At 39.7% G+C, this 21,442-nt stretch overlaps 1 protein-coding gene across 1 annotated transcript; it reads right to left on the bottom strand.

The window, feature by feature from the left end:
- Nucleotides 1–14,023: 14,023 nt before the first annotated feature.
- On the bottom strand, nt 14,024–21,023 carry aldob (aldolase b, fructose-bisphosphate). Its single transcript, XM_079839884.1, has 7 exons — nt 20,816–21,023; nt 20,627–20,681; nt 19,799–19,959; nt 19,569–19,652; nt 19,304–19,478; nt 19,019–19,218; nt 14,024–16,692 (listed from the first exon to the last, which is right to left on the bottom strand). The coding sequence occupies exons 1-7, from the start codon at nt 21,020–21,022 to the stop codon at nt 16,597–16,599; spliced, it is 978 nt and encodes a 325-aa protein (XP_079696010.1). The 5' UTR covers nt 21,023; the 3' UTR covers nt 14,024–16,596.
- Between the last annotated feature and the right edge of the window lie 419 nt (nt 21,024–21,442).

Here is a 21,442-nt window from a genome sequence, read left to right as displayed (position 1 = left end):
TCGTGCATCCACGCACCGGCAGTTTTTTTCACGCAGCTGACGTTGTGCAAATCTGGCATTGAAATCGCGAAGACGGTGGATGTTTTCCTCTGTTAGATGTGCGCGCGCCTGATTCCCCGCTGACTCAAACACACGTGCATATAACATGCTGTATGTTAAACGCTCTGCAACGCACCCCCGTCCCTATGAAGGCTGAACAGAGCAAGTACCCCAGACCTGCAATCCGGATGAAAATAACAGCGTTTCCTCGGCATCGCGGCAACAACACTCCAGCCTACTATACCACAACAGCGCCGCGATACAAAATGGCCTCACCCCCCCTTATTTAATCTTCTCGGAGGAGGGGTTTATGTAAATATTGAGCCTGGTGATGTCAGCAAAACCTGCCCTGGAGGAATGTCTGTAGTCGCCTACTGGCCGTTTGCTGTAGTTTTTAGAAACTGATTTCTTTAAAAGCAAATATCTCCCTTTGCTTTAAACTTTGAACGTTGTAACTTTGCAGATGTTGTTTATGCTCAAGCAGCAACATTACACGTTAGCTAAAGTTAGAATAGTGAAATCGTGGTTTACCACCCCTTTAAAACAATGTTGGAGAAATAATGTCTGTGGATTGACCATTATTTGGCTTGACGCCGGAGTGATCTGGATCAGGTGATGATGGACCAGGATCGGGTTCTGGCTCCAGATCCGCTGGAGGAACAAACGGCTCCACAACATCCTCAGCACTGAGACAACAGCAGAGGAACGAGCGCCTCATAGCCTGACACACGTTCCTGAGGAAAGAACGATCTCCTTTCCTCTTCTTACATTCTGCAGGTTTTTCTGAAATGAAGAAAACAAAGCTGAATTATTAGAAACATCTCTGACGTCAAAATAGGCAATGATATAATGGCATACCTTACATTTTACTGTTAAATCCAGAATTTTTTTTTTAATGTGCCTGTACTGTGACTGTCTTACGCATGAAATAGCAAAATCTCCATCTGTACGCTTTACACTGCCCAGCTTTATTTCAGTCTCACCTGTTGAGCTCTCGTTCAATGATGAAACCTCCTTAAGGCCATATGAAGTCTCCGTTGGCTCGACGGGAACTTGACCTGGCAGCAGAGGCCACATCCACTCTTCGGGGCTGTCGGACCAGGACAAACTACAGTGGCTGCAACTGCCCTGTTCGCTTAGGCTATCCGGTCTTTCGCCACTCCACCTCCACTCGACGATGTACGAGCCTCTGCTGCTAAGGCTCAACGACTCTCTACAGAACCGCCTCACTATATTGTCAGAGAGGGACAAAGATGATTTGGACATGATGCCAAGTGAAGATATTTTTGATCATATTAATAATCAAGTTGTTACTTTATTTTTTCCCCCCAACTTTCTATTTTCAAAGACACATTATTTCTTAACTGAGCCATAACTTCTTCAATAAAAGCCTATTCTGACCTCTGCGAAAGAGTTTAGATGGAGTGGACGGACGTCCATCGTCCTGGCTCAGCCGGCTGCCGCTCTGCCACTCCCTCTTCCTGTCAGTCTGACCTGTGGACACAGAAACACAAAACTCAGAAGACAGAAGTGCTAAATGTGTAGAAGCTCCTGGATCTGTGTCTGGGTCGGTCCTCAGAACCGTGTCTCCAAACCTCCTGACCAGCCGTCTGAGAGAAAGCGGCTCTCCTCAGGGCCGTGCACAGGGGGGTGGACCGGTGGCTAGAGCCACTGCCCCTCTGCCCTCATCGGCTGAGCTGCCCCGCTTGCCCGCTTCCCTCCCTTACCCCCAGGGGATTCCCATAAAAGCGTTCGGTTCCGCTAAAAATCCAATAATTACGCTAATCCGCTCCGTGTTTTCCCGCTCGCTCCGCGGCATCGATCCCTGTGGCAGTGCCCGCTCTCTGTAGAGACGACATCCCATTAACAGGTAGATTACAAACTACAATCCACGTTACAGAAGGTGCTTGATCCGCGGAATTGTTTTTGTATTTTTGTCGGTAATATTTTGCTCCTGGTCTTCTAATAGTGCTAGCAACTTGTGCAAAATATCCACGTTCTTGGAAGATAATTAATTGTATAAATCAAATTATTGTAGCCTACCTGATCTGATCTAATATAAACAACACCAACTTTGCTGTTGTCGGCACACTTTGTAGACAAAAAAACCCCAATGACTTCACACAAAAAAAAAGACAGAGTGAGAAAGAGCAAAGGGAGGCTAAAGCCCGTTCAACATTGTAAACATGGATTCAAAGCTCCAGCGGGTAAATCATCATAGAATATTATTACAGTTTGTCACACTTTAACTCCTGTAAAGTATATTTCCCGTCATAATCAATTGTCTGAGAATATTAGTATATATAACATTATGATATTTTACTAAGACCATATTAATAGTAGCCTATGCACAATTTAAAAAAGGGTACAATGGGGCTAAAGGCACACCCTAATAAAAAATTAGCTTTTTAGTCATGTCTAAATTGATACTTGTTCAAAAAAATCTCTTTAGCAAAGTTTGCCGTATTTTCTGTTTATTTTGATGAATAAAATAAGTCATTATTGTCCAATAAATATTCAAATATGTTATTATAAAAGTATATTTTACAAATACATAAACTTTTTTAAGTAAAGATTCTGAAAGCATTGAATGAGATCACATAATAATTTAATAATGCTTTACAGTAATAAAAACCAATACATATATTTTTATTTTATGATATGATTATTATCATATTTTTTAAATCTGATGGTTTCATTGTAAATATAATGGTGGACTAAGGTGGACACCCAATCTAATATGACATTTATTATCATGTTAATTATTGTGCCTTTTACCCCAAATTCCATACTTTTACATATTCTTCTGTTATTGAAAAACTGTTGCTTTATTTACTTTGAACAAAACTGAAAATCATAAACAAGACATTTGTCTCAAAATACATTCAAGTATTTTAACAATTCTCATTTTCTGCTTAAATCTACAACATTTAAAAAAAAGCATTAAATATGAGATCAAATTAGCGCAGAATCAACTTTTTGGAAGCATAATTACTACAACATAAATTGAATTAGCCCTAAAGCCTAACAATTGTATTCACAATATGATTGTAAAAGGTTTGCTAATCAATCTTTACATTAAGATGATACTCAACCCTCTTATAGTGCCCATTTTTTGGGGTTTGGGCCACTGCCCCACCAAATGTCTGTGCTCTCCTGGATCTGGAGCGGCCTGAGGCTGGAATATTTCAGTAACATTACATCCCATAAACAAATTAAAAACCTAAAGCACTCACCACCTCCTGTTTCACCCATCATATTCGCCATCGACATCCTCCTCCAATCTGGAATAAAAGCAATACAAAACACAAAACACAACACAACACAACACAACACAACACAACACAATACAATACAATACAATACAATAAACTCTCCTCAAAAATACTCCTCCCAGAAAAGAAAAGAAAAACAAAAAAGAAATCAAACTCGAAAAAAAGAAAAGGACAATAAGATAGCACTATCCTTAGAAATAATAAGAACTAAAACTCAAAAATATAACTCTGTGTAAAGGATATCTCCTGCGATGTTCTTCCAGAATAAAAGTATTGTCTCAGGAATCGTCCAAACAGCTTCAAAATCTCAAAGTCAGCACAGAAAATACTCTGCAAAAGTTTGTGAATTCGCCTCGTCTCTCTCAACAACAGATCGAGATCGGTGTGCGTGCACAAGAGTCTGAATTCATAACACGTGTCGCCATAGCAACTAAAACGCGAATCATTCATATGAACAGAGCACGTGACCGCGCATCGATCTGAACACATTTATTGAATAGTTACAAACTTAATCTTTAATAAAAAGTCTGAACATGTTTCATTGACTCAGTTCAAAACTTTGATTCAGTGATTCCTCTGCATCCTCATCACTCAGAAATGCTAGATATCTCTGCAATTACCAGACGTCTCCGTTTTCCGGAAATGTTCATTCAAAACAACCCGCATTTACATTGCAAAAAAGCCCAACAAACAGCAACTGCTGGAGCAATCGTGTAGTGATTATTTCTCCAGCAGATGGCGCTGTGAGCTAGGCTGACTCTACTTGGTCACATATATATATATATATATATATATATATATATATATATATATATATATATATATATATATATATATATATATATATATATATATATATATATATATATATATATATATATATATATATATATATATATATATATATATATATATATATATATATATATATAGATATATAAACTAAACAATTACACTTAACCCTAGCTCACAACCTATTTTTTTACGGTCTATGCTCACAACAAATACATAAATGCAGAATACACATACTTAAACACATGCTTAAAATAAGCCTAAAATGCAAAATAACAAGACCAATTAAAGAGTTATTTTCAAAAACAAACGTAACAAAACATTTGAAGTTAAAAAAGTAATTTATACAGTATAAACTTCTGAAAATGAAAGTATTAAAAGTATTAAATACAATTACATTTGATAAATAGTTGTATTCATCATATCATATTTATGTTGTTTTATTTGTGTAATGTGTTTTTGTTAAGTCATGTTCTAATATTGTTTTGAACGGCTTGTGATTTACAGTGGTGGTTTTACTATTAACTGTTTTCATTGTTTGACTGTTTTGTTTTTGCGGGTGCAGTGAATTGTATTAAAACCAGACCAAAAATCGTAATAATCAAACTAAATCATAATAATTATTAATGTTTATAATAGAGAGCCCACAACGACAACAAAAAACATTCAAAAATATATTGTCCCTGTTTTTAATGAATAGACAGGCCCAATAACAAATGAGATTTCTTAGTGATATTTTGACCAATCAAATAGGAAATGTCCCCGGTTTCCATTTCAGAAATCTGGCCACCTTACTCTGCATGCATCAAAATGGATTTTTTATTTATTTTTACTATATTTTGCTATATTATTGCATATGAATAAAAAAAAAAGGATTAAATAATGTTTCCTTGTATTTTTGTAGTTCTTATTATTTTAACTTGTTTCAGGGTATTAAAATGTAAGTTTATATATGTGTGTGTTTAGTTGAGTTTCATACTTCAGGCTTTTATGGCACATATACTATGGCATTATTGGTGAATAATGCCAATATTTTCAAAAAGGCGAAAAAAAAACCACCTCAATTTTATTCAGAAGCCTAAATTGAGCAAAAATTTGTAATTTGGTGTACCTGCTGATATTTATATTGTCAAAACGTAAGATGAAATTCTGATAGCTTGTAATGTCAGCCAATGAGATCTTTGTAATAGACTTAAAAGGCATATAAATATCAGTTGTCACTCTATATTCCCCTATAACGTCTTATTTAAATGCTTTCACGATCAAAGCTCTGTGGTTTTTGATGACTGAGAGATGAACAAATAAACTCAAAAGCCTGATGGATCATATTTGATACTCACATTTTAACATGGGTTTTCTAAAACATTATGTATGGATAATCAAACTATAAATCAGACAACAGTAGATTTTTCAGCAAAGTTTTGATTATGTCTATCATGATCAAAGAGGCCTTAGAAATTTGCATAAAAAATATTATACAATAGGCTTTATAAGGTTAATAATATTAATCTCCCTCACTCAGGGCTGCCAAACCCCTGCTCTTATCGATACAATTAAACTCGCTTTCTATCGTTTATCAGTTGATGCTCGAGGTCTGGGGGAGTAAGGAGGAAGCATCCCACCTGGAGAAGTGTGAGGCGATTGCTCTCATTGTGGAGGGAACAGCTCATCAGCTAATGTCGTCGGATGGAGAAGTTGATTGATCCATACCTAGGAAACTTCAGTGAGGTCTTGTGTTAGCAGATTGTTTGCCAAGAATATAAGCTACCGTGCATTGGGGTGTTTTCTGCCATTTCAGGTTGAGTTTATTGAGATCCATGCCCTCCAGTCAGACCAGGAGGAGATAGACAGCCAGTTGTGCTCCGCCTGCATCATGCCGTCAAGCTGGGATTCAAGTCGGCAGTAGTGAGGACCCTGGACACCGACATCTTCTTCATCCTTCATCCTGCATCACGCTGACACCATCAACCTCGTCATCTACCTCGACACTGGCATGGGCCGGCACCGTCAGCTGGTCAATGTCCCGGAGCTGGCCACTCCTCTTGGGCAGCCGTACTGCAGCACCTGCTCGGCTACTGTGTGTTTAGTGGTGAGGACTGTACCAGCACCTTCAAAGGCAAGGGCAAGGTGACACCGCTCAAAAAGCTCCAGAAGAACCCCAAATTTCAAAAGGCTTTCAGGTTGGTGGATGCATTTTAGACAATTGAATTTGAATGTATTGAATAGAATATTTGGAGAGAGCAAACTTAGCAATTATCCCAACAATCTTTCTCCAGTCAGCTGGGCGATGAGTGGAAGGTGAAGTTGGAAGTGCAGGAGCAGCTGGAGGTCTTCACGTGTGTGATGTACAGTCAAGCGTGTGAGACATCAGTCAAGCAGGTCAGGAGCAAGATGCTCAAGAAGATTGTGGAAGAAGACGAGACCCTCAGCATTAAAGGTCCCATGGCGTGGCATTTTTCTATTATTATGTATTATATATTATATATTTATACATTATAGTTTCCTGAGGTGTACTTATATTGTTAGTATGATTTTTACATAAAAAATGTCATAATTTAGAAATAAAAGGCATTTTTTCTATACTGATATTACCCCTCTGTCCGAATGCTCTGTTTCAAGGGGCGTGTCTGCAGTGAGACTTCAGTGAAAACGCCCACTGTTGTGATTGGCTGACATCTTTGCATTTGAAATGAGTGTTAGTTTATGTTGCGGAGGGGGCGTGGTTTAGCGAGGCACTGCACGCACTGCAGGAGAGAGAGAGACTGACTGGGCACTAGTAGTGGGAAGTTCGGATCATTTTACTGACTCGGATCTTTGAGTCTCGTTCAGAAAAATGAACGAATCTTTTTTCAAGTCATTTTGTTCATTTCAGCAGAATCAAATTAAAATGTTACATGTTACATTTTTCAACACATTTAGTACTTTTGGAATAAAAAATAAACTATAAGCTAATGCAGCCATGGCCAAACTTTGAGAAAGAAATGATTAATTAATTGCTATAGATTGCTTCAGGCTATGAATGCAGTCTGTTCGTTCACCTCACCTCCCGATGCAAATCGTTCTTTCTTTTGTCACCGTGACAGCCTCATATGTAAATGAATACATGCGTCCGGAAACAGAAAAGATTAGTTCATCTCTCGAGTTTCGGGTCATTCGTTCATCAAGTCCCAGCCCCATAGGCAAGGCTATGCAGTCAGCGGAAACAGAAATGATTAGTTCATCTCTCGAGTCTCTTTTTTCACGTGACCGCTTCCCGGATCAGTGTCTCGCAACATGTACAGTCGAAATTACAGTCGTATTTTTGACTGCATGTTGTAATATATTTATTATTATAAAATCATCAGAAGATATGTGCAATAAACATTTGTTATGCCTATCCATTCTGACCAACCCAATCTGTCCAGGCTTCATAGGAAAATAAATTATTATACTAGCTAAAAACTGAAATAAACAAACAAAAAAACTAAGCACTTGTTTGTAAGGAAGGTTGTGAATTAACTCATTTCTGCATCCAACACGGCTGTCAACGAGACTCGAGAGATGATCTGATTCTGCATTCAGCCTATGGGGACTTGAACGAACGACTCGAACGAGAAGACTCGAGAGATGAACTAATCTTTTCTGTTTTCAGTGACTGCATAGCCTTGCCTATGGGGCTGGGACTTGATGAACGAACGACTCGAGCCCGAAGATTCGAGAGATGAACTAATAATTTCTGTTTCCTGTACAGAACATATGGGAGGTTGCGCATGCGCGGTCAACACAAAATGAATGAATCGCTCTCTGAGACAACTCGTTGTTCTCGAGTCATATTAAAGATTTGTTCAAAATGAATTAATCGTTCATGAACGACACATCACTACTGGGCACTCGTGAACCAGAGACGGAGAGCTGGAGGAAGTTTTATTGTACTGAGTTGTTGAGAGTGCTGTGCTGTTAGCGCAAGCTTATTTTGTTTGTATCTGAGAGTTCTGAATAGACAGTCCCAGTCACGCCGACTCTGTCTTCTTCCACCTTATTCTACGAAGTTTGTAACACATGTAATGTACAATTACAGCTGTCGAGATGAACAAATCGTCAAAGTGTGGATTATAGCATTATTTTTAGATCTTTTCTCATCACATGAACGGCTCCACAGTTGATCGTGTGAATGCAGTGATCTCGTCATTGCAATGTGTTTACTCTCACAAAATGCTTTCACCACAACTAACAGCAAACACCAACATCGATATGAATACAGTAAGAGCTTCGCTGTGCAGCATAACAGCGTCATTCATTATAACGGCAGTTTGGGCAAGTGTGCAGATACATTCGCGACGTGTGATTGATAGATCCGGACATTATAAAGAGTGTTGATCGTTCTCTGTAGTTTAATCACTTAAATAACGGATTTGTTTCATGCTACTAACAGAAACGATCATTTTAGTCACTGGCCAAGACAGCGATCATTAAGCGATCTAGAAAGAAAGTCTGAGTGAACTTGAATGATTAGCTACACATCAGAAATCACTGATCACAGATCAGGCATTAATGAACACTGTTACTCACTGTGTGTTGCGGTGCTGTCGAATCCATATCGTAAAGTCTGTTTGTAAAGCCTGTGCTGACATAAACTGAATCCATTTTCTCCGAATGCTCTGGGCGGGTTTACACCGATCAAAATTTCTAGCCACTTGGGGACAATATACAGGCTAGGGGAACTCATATTAATGTTAAAAAACCTCATAGAATTTTCATGCCATGGGACCTTTAAGTCGAGAGTCGATTTTGCTCGCCTGCCCCACTGCCAAGACTCACTTATCCCTCACATCCAGCGGGCAAGCGGGCAGCTGAGCCGATCTTCCGGAGGCCTAAACACTATGACGAGGGTCAGGGGTGCATGGGAGAAGACGGACAGAGGGATTTTGGAGCCTGTCTGGTCTTGTGGACCAATTCTGGCCCCATCTCTCATCGACCTGTTTGCTGCTGGTGTCCCCAGTGATGATGGAGAGGGGTAGGGGATGAGGTGGAGATTGATGATAAACAACGATGATGATCATTTATCCATTTAATAGTGATCAAATTAATAACCTTGCAATTGTAATAACAGAATAAATTAGATTTATACGGCTACATTTGCAAATCAAAATAGCAAAAGTTACATCATTATGAGCCAAAAATGTGTTATTTGCCTGTTTTTCACCAATAGAGTGGTTTTACCATGTCAATGATACCTTTCCATTTGATTCCTGGTGTCAGAATTATATAACAAGTGGGTTCATTTGTCTTTGTATGTTGTGTGGTTTAGGAGCAGTGATGCCAGTAACGCGTTACTTAGTAATATGCTACTCACGCGTTACTATTTCCAAACCAGTAATCAGATAAAAGTAACTTATCCAAGTCACGGTGAGTTACTATTTTTGTCATTTTCCTTAGTAAAAATATATATTTTTGCTTTCTTCTTGCGTCTCAGCAGGGTTTTTCCTGCATAGAGAATTACGAGGCGGCCGCCTCCGTCAAATTTCATGCCGCCTCCGTCTGTCGACAAAACCACTGGTGTAGTGCAGGCTATACGCAGATATACGCCGTATACCCACTTCTTTATCAGTCGGCATTGCGTATACACACTTTTAAATCCCCTCTGATGTGCATCATTCAGCAGTGTTCTGCATTAGCCATGACAGTCCAGCACATCATTTATAATTATATGTATATAATGTTGTATCACAAAATTACAATTCAATTACTATTCTTTATCGATTAACTTGCAGTTAGTGAAGGCGGGATAGGCGGAATCGCGCTGAATGACACAACCGAAGCGCTCTCTAGCGTGCGCTCTCTCTCTCTTTTGCACGCACGATTCCGTTCTCCTTGCGCCTGAATATTCAAATACACGCACACACAGATGTCAAAGTATCCATCGTGTGGAGTATCTCACAAGAACACAGTCGGTTATGGCTTAAAGCTACACTATGTAACTTTTCCGTCCACTAGAGGTCGCCTGTTCGCCTGCGTAGTTTGATGACGTTGATGACATTTAAGCGCAGAATCTTGGGACATGTGGTCTTCACCTCACAGCCGGTGGAAAAGAGTCAGGATAGGACTCGGGCAGAAATCATGTTCATAGATGCGATTATTAACATTACTGTAATATAAAGCAGAGCAGGACCGAGTGTTGTGGAGCTGAGCAAGGCCGCGGGAGCGATTGAAGAGTGGGATTGTTATTATGGCATAGTCGCCGGCGGGACTTTTATTATGACACGGTCGCCGGCGCCACTTCCTCTTTTCCAGTCATGAGTATGAGGTAACGCAACTCTGTTTATCGTATTAGATATATCTGAGTGTGTTGATGATGTTATGACGTTACTCTGCTCTCTTGGCGGCTGCTATGACACTTGTTCACACTGCAGTGAGAGTACAGCAGCGTTTCTGCTAAATAAAACCGGTAACCGAGGGAAACGCAGATATGACATAATCGACGCATAGCTCACATGTCCCGTTTCCTTGGTTAAAATAGCAATTTCTCACGATTTACAAATAGTTGGAAACATTTGGGATATTCAAAGTACTCAACTGAACAAAATATATAACACTGGCCTAGTGGTTTTTGGATATTTTACTGCAAAAATCTTACATAGTTCACCCTTAAGTGTACGTAAACAGGTGGGTAATAACTGGATATGTGTCAGAATATTATGTCGATTTATTCAGCAGCCCAATTAAATACCTGTCTGTCATTAATGTTAATCAAACAACTACAGGTGTTAAATAAATGTATACATATTAAATAAACCTACTGTATCCAATTTTTTTTTTTTTTTAATTTAGGCAACTATTGTTTTTGTAATTTGCTTATTTGTTCTTTTATATAGCCTAAAAAATAACTCATATCATATTAAATTTCTCATATTAGCCTGATGCCCATATTGCCCACCCCTTGCCCACCTGCACATACCAGCTGATATGCAATGTAGTCTTGATTTGGGTGGTCACTCTGCATTTGAAAGTTTGAAAGGGTGTTAAATCTTCTAAATCAAGTAAAATGACTCAAAATCAAGTAAATTAAGCATGCATAAGTCAACTTTAATCATATAAAATGTAATTTCCAAACAGCAAAATTGTGGCCAGTGAAAATGCTGAGTGGCTAGTAACTTTGGAAAACCACGAGCCACAGTGACTGCTGAGCAAAAAAGTTAATGCCAAACCCTGTATAATAGTTTAAAGGGGTGGTAAACCACGATTTCACTATTCTAACTTTAGCTAACGTGTAATGTTGCTGCTTGAGCATAAACAACATCTGCAAAGTTACAACGTTCAAAGTTTAAAGCAAAGGGAGATATTTGCTTTTAAAGAAATCAGTTTCTAAGAACTACAGCAAACGGCCAGTAGGCGACTACACACATTCCTCCAGGGTTGGTGACATCAACAGGCTCAATATTTACATAAACCCCTCCTCCGAGAATATTAAATAAGGGGGGGGGTGAGGCCATTTTGTATCGCGGCGCTGTTGTGGTATAACGTTAGTTAGGCTGGAGTGTTGTTGCCGCGATGCCGAGGAAACGCTGTTATTTTCATCCGGATTGCAGGTCTGGGGTACTTGCTCTGTTCAGCCTTCCTTGGGACGGGGGTGCGTTGCAGAGCGTTTAACATAAAACATGTTATATGCACGTGTGTTTGAGTCAGCGGGGAATCAGGCGCGCGCAGGGCTCCCTGCAGCACATCTAACAGAGGAAAACATCCACCGTCTTCGCGATTTCAATGCCAGATTTGCACAACGTCAGCTGCGTGAAAAAAACACTGCCGGTGCGTGGATGCACGACGCGCGCGCTGCACATTTCATGGAGGACAACACAAACTTCCACAAACTTTGCGAGTTCAATACAGGATATGCACAACGGCTTGTCCTGAAAGCTGGATTTACAAACAGAAGCTGTTCACGGGCCACAACCTGTAAGTCTGATTTATTTTTCATCGATGTGTTTTCCTGTAATAGGTTGTAGCAAGGAAGTAAACAGATGACAACGCTGTTCTGCAAACCAGTCTGTTAAATGCTCATTCATACTTAACGTTATCCGACGAACACCTAACGTTACAAACACTAACGTTAAAATCTCAACAGCGAACCTGGCATTAGTGTAAATGATTCTTTGATTAGAGCTTTTATGTATTGTTTATCTACAGGCATGCTAAACATGGTTCTGTGTGTGATTTGGCTAACTTACTAGTTAAAGCCAGTGCTTAGTGTTTGTTTTGGGTTAGTTCTTGCGACAGATATTTGGCTATAATCGTTCTAAAAATACAAAAGTTAAAGTGCCATTCAGTAGCGATCATTATAGATCCGCAGTCTTTACTCTTGAGGACTGAACAGGTTCTGCTCGATAATCTTCACTCAAATGTTCTGGGTCTGATTCGGGCTCATATTGGTATGGTTTTATTGACGCCGTTGTTTCTAACACTGACCAAAGCACAGCCTCCGGTAAGGGGCGTGACGTTTCCGACATACGTGCACTAGGCGTTTAGCGAATCACAACACACTGGGCCAGCTAACCAATCAGAGCCCACTGCGTATTTTTGAGGGACTGGCTTCATACAACCCGGAAAGCATCAGACCGTATTACAAGGAGGGACAGAGCAGTGTAGAATAAAGGTCAAATATATGAAAAATAAGGCATTTTTTTTTTAAACGAAGCATGAACACATGTTACAGTGCACCCCACAAACACAGTCAAGCCTTCAAAAGAATGTGTTTTACCACCCCTTTAACATATTGTTTTGAATATATTGTTGAATTCTTTGAAAGATGCATGATATATATAAAAAAAAAACTAATCTCTGACACCATGCTTGCCTCATCTTGAATATATCTTATATTCATTCATTAGGCCTGCGTAGGACCAGTAATATTTGCAAATTGCTACTTAAACGTATAATGTTGGCACACTCAGGCCTACACTATCTGTTGCAAATGAGCCATTCCAAGAGATAGTTCACAAGGTGAGAGAATAGTTGGTTGACCGGTTTGAAAACCCCTGGAATAAGGAATAGTCAAAATGTATAATTATGTAGTTGTCTCTATTGTCTGTATGCCAGTATTGATTGAAAAATCTGCACCTCTTCCGTGTCTATTAATGTCATAGTGATCCTTACTCCGTGAAGTCAAGCAGCTAAAGTCAAGAGACAATGTGCAAATACTACTGGCTCATTTTCGGGTGAACTAAATATGCAAGAATAGTCTTACATATCACTGTTTATAACACAGGATTTTCATCTATTGCTGGGCCACTTTAAAAAAAAAATTGGGGGCATAAATTAAGAGTATACCCACTTCTCCAGGCACCACTACACCACTAATGGGAGGTATGTCAAACCCGAGAAAGCAGGGTAAGTCAAGTCCGTTTCTGATAGATAGGTAACTTATACTCAGAGTCTGTTACCAGGGTAACTTACTCTGTGAACCTAACCTGGTCTGGAGCAGGTTTTCTTTGGTAAACCCAGAGTTTCTTTCGGTCTCCTCCCCCTTTTTAAAGCACCAGCAGTGTTTAAATACTTTATTCATTCATTCAAACGCCACAAATGCTTTTCTTACATCCGTTTACATTCACATTTCTTTTATCCAAATCATGATTCGTCTCGCTGATTCATAACGCTTCGAAGCTTCGTGATGCAGTGTTTTGAAATCGGTCATCACTATATAAGTCGTTATTTAGTTTTTTTTTGCACACAAAAACTATTCTCGTTGCTTTATAAAGTTATTGTAGAACCACTGTAGTGAGATGGACTTTGTAACGACGTCTTTAGTACCTTTTAAGGGTCTTGAGAGTGTACAGTGCATTGTGCCAATGGAGGATTTTCTGAGCCATCGGATTTCAACTAAAATATCTTAATTTGTATTCCGAACGACATGAGGGTAAGTAATTAATGACCGAATTTTCATTTTTGGGTGAACTAACCCTTTAAACACAAAAAAACTCAAAAACAGCTCAAAATGTTGCACATTGGAGGCCCAATCATAAGTGTTTTTTGCTAGTTTCAGCCCGACGCCGTTCGCACGTCCAGCGTCGCGTTGTTTAAATAGCAAATGCACTCGTGCCCATCTGTTCTCCCATGAGCGTGCTGGTCTGAAAACCAGGTGTGTTCAGGCGCATTGTTGGCGCGTTGCTATTTTGAGGAACTGAAAACGATGGCACCATTGACCAACAAAAACCTGGTCTAAAGTCAAAAGTGCAGTATTTTTTGTGTCATTTAAAGGGCACGTTAGTAATATGCGCCTGTATGCGGGTGCACAACACACATACACTCTGCGCAACTGGCTCTAAAGGGACTCTGATTGGTTTATCGCACGTTACGCCCAAAACACACCCATGACTCAATAAGAGACTAGGTACACCCCTTCTGGACCATGCACCTGGCACGCTGACCATTTTTCCTGTCGTTAAACTAGCAGAAGTGTATCGGGACTCGCCCTAAGTGCACCTGCGCCATGCGCTTCAGACCATGCGCTCAGTTTGTTGAAATAGGCCCTGGGTGTCCCTGCCAACCTCTTGTGGAAAAAAAAAGATAACATTGACTTCTGCCACTAGATTGCTTTAGCGCTATATGGGTCTAACTTTTCCCCTGAGTCCTAAAGTCAGTTTTTTCTTCAGTATGCAATGCATTCAGTTATATATTTAGACATTATAAAATAATTTTGGTAAAAAAAAATTGGTAACTTGATAAAGTTTTTGCATTTTTAGTTTTAATTTTGGGTAGGGCTGGGTGATATCTCTGTTTTTAATTTTTTGGCTGAATGGCGATATAAGGTTATTTCACACCCTGCCCAATATTGTCGTACAAAGTTCATATTGAAGGCTATAAAAACTTAAATGAATGTAATGCTATATATTATGTGCAAAAAAAGGAGTTAAAATCACATTGCATTCTAACTTTGTAACATTACAATCTAAAAACAAAAGTAATGATTTTATTTTTAAATTCACTAAACTAAAAAAGGAAAAAAATACAAAATCATAGACTAATTATAATTGATTACCCCATCACAATAGTCACTTTAGAATGACTGCTAGCTTACAAATACACTTGAAGGTTTAAAAATTAACATATCTACATAAAAAATTTAAGAAAAAAAAAATATTGTCCCAGTTCTATGACACAATCATACCCAACCCCATTCATTTTAATGGGAATTCCTGGGTGTGTATGTATGCATGTGAGTGTCTCATGCCTTCATTTGTGTGTGTGTGGTTGGTCTGGATTTTTAAAATAATTTTTTGACACAACTCCATTTCCCCCCAATTTCCCATTCATACCTATGGGGGTCAAATTGACCCACGAGGGAAGGGAATGCTACTATTTTTATTTCAACAACTTAAACTCCTCGAATCCAGTACATTTTTTTGTGTATTCCGAGTTCAAATGTGACAATAGTCCTAAGGTCTTGGACCACTCCGATAAAAACTATTTTTTTAAATTAAAATAAAATTTGAAGAGAGCATAAGCCATAACTGTCAACCTGCAACATGTATCATTTGTATTTTCCCTATCAAATTGCTGATATTTGGGGAAGGACACCAGCAGATGAAGCAAGAAAGAATAATCTGCATGACATTTTGGTGCTCTTCAACCCTCCTATTTGAAACTCCCCCCTCACCAATGTCTTTTCAGTCTGCTGTGTAGAAGTTAAGACAGACCAGTTGACATCAAGTGCAAAAGCACATTACTTTTAAGCAATCAGTTTCAATCCTCCTTAATGATTACACAAAAAAAACAACTCAAATAAAATGTATCATTTAATGCATTAAATTAAAATGCATTAAAACTGAAACCAATCCAGGGTCTTTTTGTGTCATTTTTGGTAGAACATTCTTTCTAATACAATTGAGTGGTCAGTAGGGGTTGAACAACTTCAGATGTTTCTTAAGTGGACATCTATGTGAGTAAAGTCGAGCTAACGTCAACTAATCACTGATGATTAGATGATCATTAATGAACAAAATTGTGCACAGTTACGGCATGATATAACACAGCGCTGGCCACCAGGCTATTGCTGCTTATTTTGATCAGTTCTTTTGTCTTTCGGCTGTTATATTTCTCACAGATTTCTGCTTGTTCTAAATCAGATACAGAGATAAAGTGGCAGTGTAAAGATTACATTTATATGAATGTATTAGTGAGAGAGCGATTGCGTGTGAATTAATTGTACCTGGAAGCGTCTCTACTAATACCGAAGCTGTGGGTTTTAGTTACTAAGAAATATATCAAACATTTACAATACAGCAGCGCATTTAGAACAGCGATTAACTTGCGTGTACAATAAGCTCCAGATGGTATAATCTTAAAATATCCATTTATTTGTCATTTTGTTGGAAACAGGAGTGATCAGCGACAAGTTGAATTAAAGTCGACTCGTAAACTGTGCAACCCCTAGTTGTCAGGTCATCTTCAATATCTTTTGTTATCTTTGCATGTACATTTTGTATTATCCAGAACAAGTTGCTGTTGTTTGTTGTTGAGTTTAGTAGACATAGCTGGCGGTAAAGAGGGACTGTGTAGATGCTTGGTCAGCCTGGCCTGAGGGTTTGTATTCGCCTTTTGATGCAAGACTATTGATCTGAAAAGGAAACAAAAAATCATCAACATATGCCGCTTTATTTGATATGGTAGGCCTATAAACTGACAACACAATAGCTGCGTTTCCACTGTCGGGCGAAAGGCAGGTACTAATGCGTGCCTGGGCCAGTCGTGTTTCCACTGTCACTTCCGGGGCTTGATCATGCCTCCTCTAGGCCAATGGCCAGGGTTTTTTGGCCCTTCCGAATACCTTGGTTCAAAGCGGGCCTGCTCGGGCTTGAGGAGTGGTTACGAACAAAGTTCATCTGTTTATCTGAGTCAGGAGATGGCAGCGCCGCGGATGATTTCATATAGCTCAAAACTCACTTTCAGACAGCATCGATCACTAATTCTGATCACTGTATAAGGCAGAAATATTTATATGTGATGCAAGACTATGCCTATTAAAAAGGTGCACTTTAGCCCCATTTCCACCGAAATTACCCGGAGCAATTTGTACCACCAGGAACTTTTTTTACAGGAACTTTTTTCCCCCCAGACCTGCTACTGTCAGCGTTTCCCCTGCGGTCTAAAGTACCGTGAAGATTAGGCAAATTAGTCAGGTGACGTGGGACTGCGCGCGGCTGCTCTTCCCAGTCAGCGATGGACAGTAATAATTTTTGTGCGATACTGTCTGCAACAATAACATGTATGGAGGAGATGCAAGCAGCGCTGCTTTTGCTAGTTATGTATTGGTTTACTAAAGATGTAATTAACAAAACGGCGGAAAAGAGACGAGCACTGATACTAAAGCGTATTCTGAAAGCTTGTAAAGCTAGATTTAAAATAAGACAACGCATGTTATTATCAGCCATTACGGACATTGACCGTGCGAGACAACGCGCGCCATCGGACAGAAAGAGCAAGGCTGATATTTACTGACTTTTAAAAATGCCGGTTGAAATAAAATGCTGCGTGAGCTCAACCGATCAGCATGTTCAGCGCCAAAGTCCCATCCTCGAAAGTTCCGGAACTTTGAAAGAGTACTACCTCGCGAGCAGGGCCATTTGGAGGGGAAAATATTTACCCGGAACTTCATTTAGACCCTGGTTCCTGCGGTCGAAACACACTGAGTACCACCCCAAAGTTCCCAGTTCCTGGGGAAAGTTCCTGCGATGGAAACGCGGCTTATGTAACTTTTCCGTTCACTAGAGGTCGCCTATTTAAAACAAAGGCGTAGTTTGATGACGCCACGTTTGAGCGCAGAATCTTGAGACATGTGGTCTTCACCTCACAGCTGGTGGAAAAGAATCGGGATAGGACTCGGGCAGAAATCAAGTTCATGGATGTGATTATTAACGTTACTGTAGTATGAAGCAGAGTAGGACCGAATGTTTTGGAGCTGAGCAAGGCCGCAGGAGCGATTGCTAATAAGATGAAGGCAACAAACGCCTCACGAGCAGAAGGACCTTTATTATGACACAGTCACCGGTGGGACTTTTATTATGCCACAGTCGCAGGCGCCATCTCCGCTTTTCCGGTCATGAGTATGAGGTAACGCAGCTCTGTTTATCATATTAGACACATCTGAGTGTGTTAAATGATGTTAAATGAAGAAATCAGACAAATCATGTAGCTATCACAATTGTGTATTTATTTTATCTGTCATTATGTCTCATCTCTATATATCTTTTATCGGGAGCTTCCTCTGTTCCTCTGACTGATAATATAACTGTATTGGGACTGTCACTGGAGAGAGCGCCAAAGCTCCTCAGGTCGTACTTTTGGTGGAACATTTGTAGAAACTATCATTCTTTCTCAATGTGAAGTGAACATACTGTCCTGTGACTACAAATAAACAGAAACAGGTGCGATTAGACAGATAATTACAAGGGTCCTCTTTCTTTGGTGAAATAATGGTAAATACCTCTTTATTTCTGTGGGACTAATGTGGGACAAATTAATAAATTAAGATCAAGGTATTACTTATTATTGTAAAACATCGATGCTTGGGCTTTAAATCTTCAAGTAAACAACAAAAATGCCAACACACGGCCGCTTTTATCATGTTGGTTTTGCGATCTCGCTAGTTTCCAGGGATTTTTTTCTTTTTAGTTTTCTGATAAAACTACAATTTGTTGGTGAAACGATGGGTTTGTGTGATGTTGTTATAGAGAGGCGTGTTACGGGTGGGTTTTAGTGAAGCGCTGTGGAGCTTCTGGCCCGACAGTGGAAATGCAGTGTGGTTTTGGGCTCTGTTCAACAGGTCTGAGGCTATTAGCACAGCCCGGCCCGTTGAAAGCCCTGGCTCGCACTGGACAGTGGAAAAGCGGCTAATGAAGCACAATATATCCGACATGCAGTATTGTAAGTTTGACATCGGTTACCTTGGCACGTGTGACGAAGGCATCCTGTGCAGCCTTCTTGTTTGCTGCTTGTCCCTTCCATGCAGCAAGAGCCGAGGCCTGCAGAGCACGGCCATAAGAGAAGCTCAGCTTCCAGGGTCTGTGCAGGGGAAGCTGATTCATGGCATTCAGATTCCGAGAGGCCTCCTCCTCACTTTGACCACCAGAGAGGAAGCAGATGCCTGAGAACCAGAAGAGAGATGTTGAACGTTTGAAGAGCACTTAAATGGAGGCCTTCCTCTAATGACCAGGCGAGGACTGGCATACCTGGTACAGCAGCTGGCACAGTGCGTCTGAGAGCAGTAACTGTTGCCATGGCAACCTCCTGAGGGGTGTACTTCTTAGTGCAGGAGTGTCCAGCGGTGACCATGTTTGGTTTGAGCAGAGTTCCTTCCAGGTACACATGGTGGTCAGAGAGAGCCTTGTACACAGCCGCCAGGACCTTGGTTGCAATTTGTTGGGAGTTATTTTCGATGGATAATTTGGCATTGCTCTGCTTTAATCGTTTATTCTTGAAGGACGCTTCGCTTACCTTCTCAGTGGAGTACTGGCACCGTTGCAGATCATGATCTCCGTCTGGGAGGATCTCGGGCTCTACAATGGGAACCAAGCCATTCTAAAGGAATTGAGGAAGAATTAATCAGAAGACGAGAAACAAAATAAACTAATTACTGGCACGCTGGCTATCAACAGAGTCATGTAAAGGCTGTTTATGAACAATAAGTAGGATCGTATGAGCCAGCCACATTCTGTTAGACATACCTGTTGGCAAATGCTGGCATATCTGGCAAGAACGTTAGCGTTTTCAGCAATTGCAAGAGCAGAGGGGCAGCTGTCAGAGATCTTAAGTACACAACGCCACTTGGCAAAGTCACAACCATCCTTCTTGTACTGGGCACAGCGTTCAGACAGACCATCCAATCCTGAGTGAAACAGGCAAAAATAGCTTCCTTTAAAGGGTGTTTGAACAATGTGTTATTTGAGTGTTGACTATTAGTAAGGCTCCCTATATAGTTTACAGTATTATCTTCAAGAAACTTTTAGTTATTATTGAATTCATTTAAGGACAGACACAATTTGTTCAGTAAACCACTGTTTAGTAAAAATAATTAACAAATGAATTTTGTAAAACTGGTACGTATCGAACCGTCAGTTTTGTGTACCGTTACACCCCTACTTGTGCTACAATTCTGCTGACCTTTACTACAAAACATTCAACCTCTAGCACCAGTGTGCAAAAAAAAGTTAATGTACAGCCCTGGTTAAAATTGTCAGGGTCTAAATCAGGCTCAAATTGGTTTGAAATTGACACCATCATTAATATTTACACTAGAGAAGAACTCGCAGTTATGGAGGGGCGGGACATTTCCCAGACACGTGCTAAGTGGCGGCAATCACAACACTCTAGGCCAATGAACCAATCATAGCACATTTCGTTGTTTGGAAGGAGGAGCTTAATCGAGCGTGTTCGAGCCAGACTGGGGAGAGAGGGGCCCTAATGCCCTAAGGGCATAATAGGACCCCTTTAAAATGGATAAAAGTCAGGATAGATTACTGCCATGTTAAGAAGTATTTGAGTAAGAAAGTTACCCTGTGTGGTTGTTTCTCCATCTGTACCGCCCAGGCCTGCTGTGCCTTTGTCCACCTTTATGCACAAAAACACAAAACTTTCATTAATAACATTACTGCCAAAATGAGTGAGAAGACCTTGTGTTTGTATCCTTCTGTAACTACATCATTAATAAATGCATTAAAGACATGTTTACACCAAAATCTCACCTTGATGCCAACTACGATACCCTTATCCTTGACAACTTTTGGAAACAGAACTCCTTTGTCTGATTTCTGGTACAGTGTTTCATGGAAAAAGATGACACCACCAATACTTTCAGAGATAGAAGTGTCCACAGAGAAGAGCAGGTCACGAAAACTACGACGGTTCTCTTCAGTGTTCTCCACATTTATCTTCTGAAAACGCTTTGCCATGGTGCCTAGAATATGAAACAAACATCTAAGAACATCTGGAAAGCGAGCTTACCATGACATTTTAAAAAATACATTTCATTATTTATCACTATATCTTTATGCTGATAGAGGAAACACACTAAGATAACACTGTTAATAACCATTAGTGACAGTTAAAGCACATTCATAACTTTGATCAATTAACCCTCACCCATCCCTCGCTCTCTGTAACAAATCAGTCCCTCGCGGGTCAAAATTCACAGAAGCCCTAAAATTATATATTTTTTTGGTCCAGAAAGCTTATAACATTTTAAAAAAAAAGAAGAAAAAAAAAAAAAAAAAAAAAAAAAAAAATTATATATATATATATATATATATATAGATTTTATCAAAAAAATAATACAATTTAAGCACATTCTTTCCACTTAAATTCAAAATAAC

The sequence above is a fragment of the Gobio gobio genome (genome assembly GCF_949357685.1).
Source record: "Gobio gobio genome assembly, chromosome: 16".
Taxonomy (NCBI): Eukaryota; Metazoa; Chordata; class Actinopteri; order Cypriniformes; family Gobionidae; genus Gobio; species Gobio gobio.
This window is presented reverse-complemented; position numbering and strand designations above follow the sequence as displayed.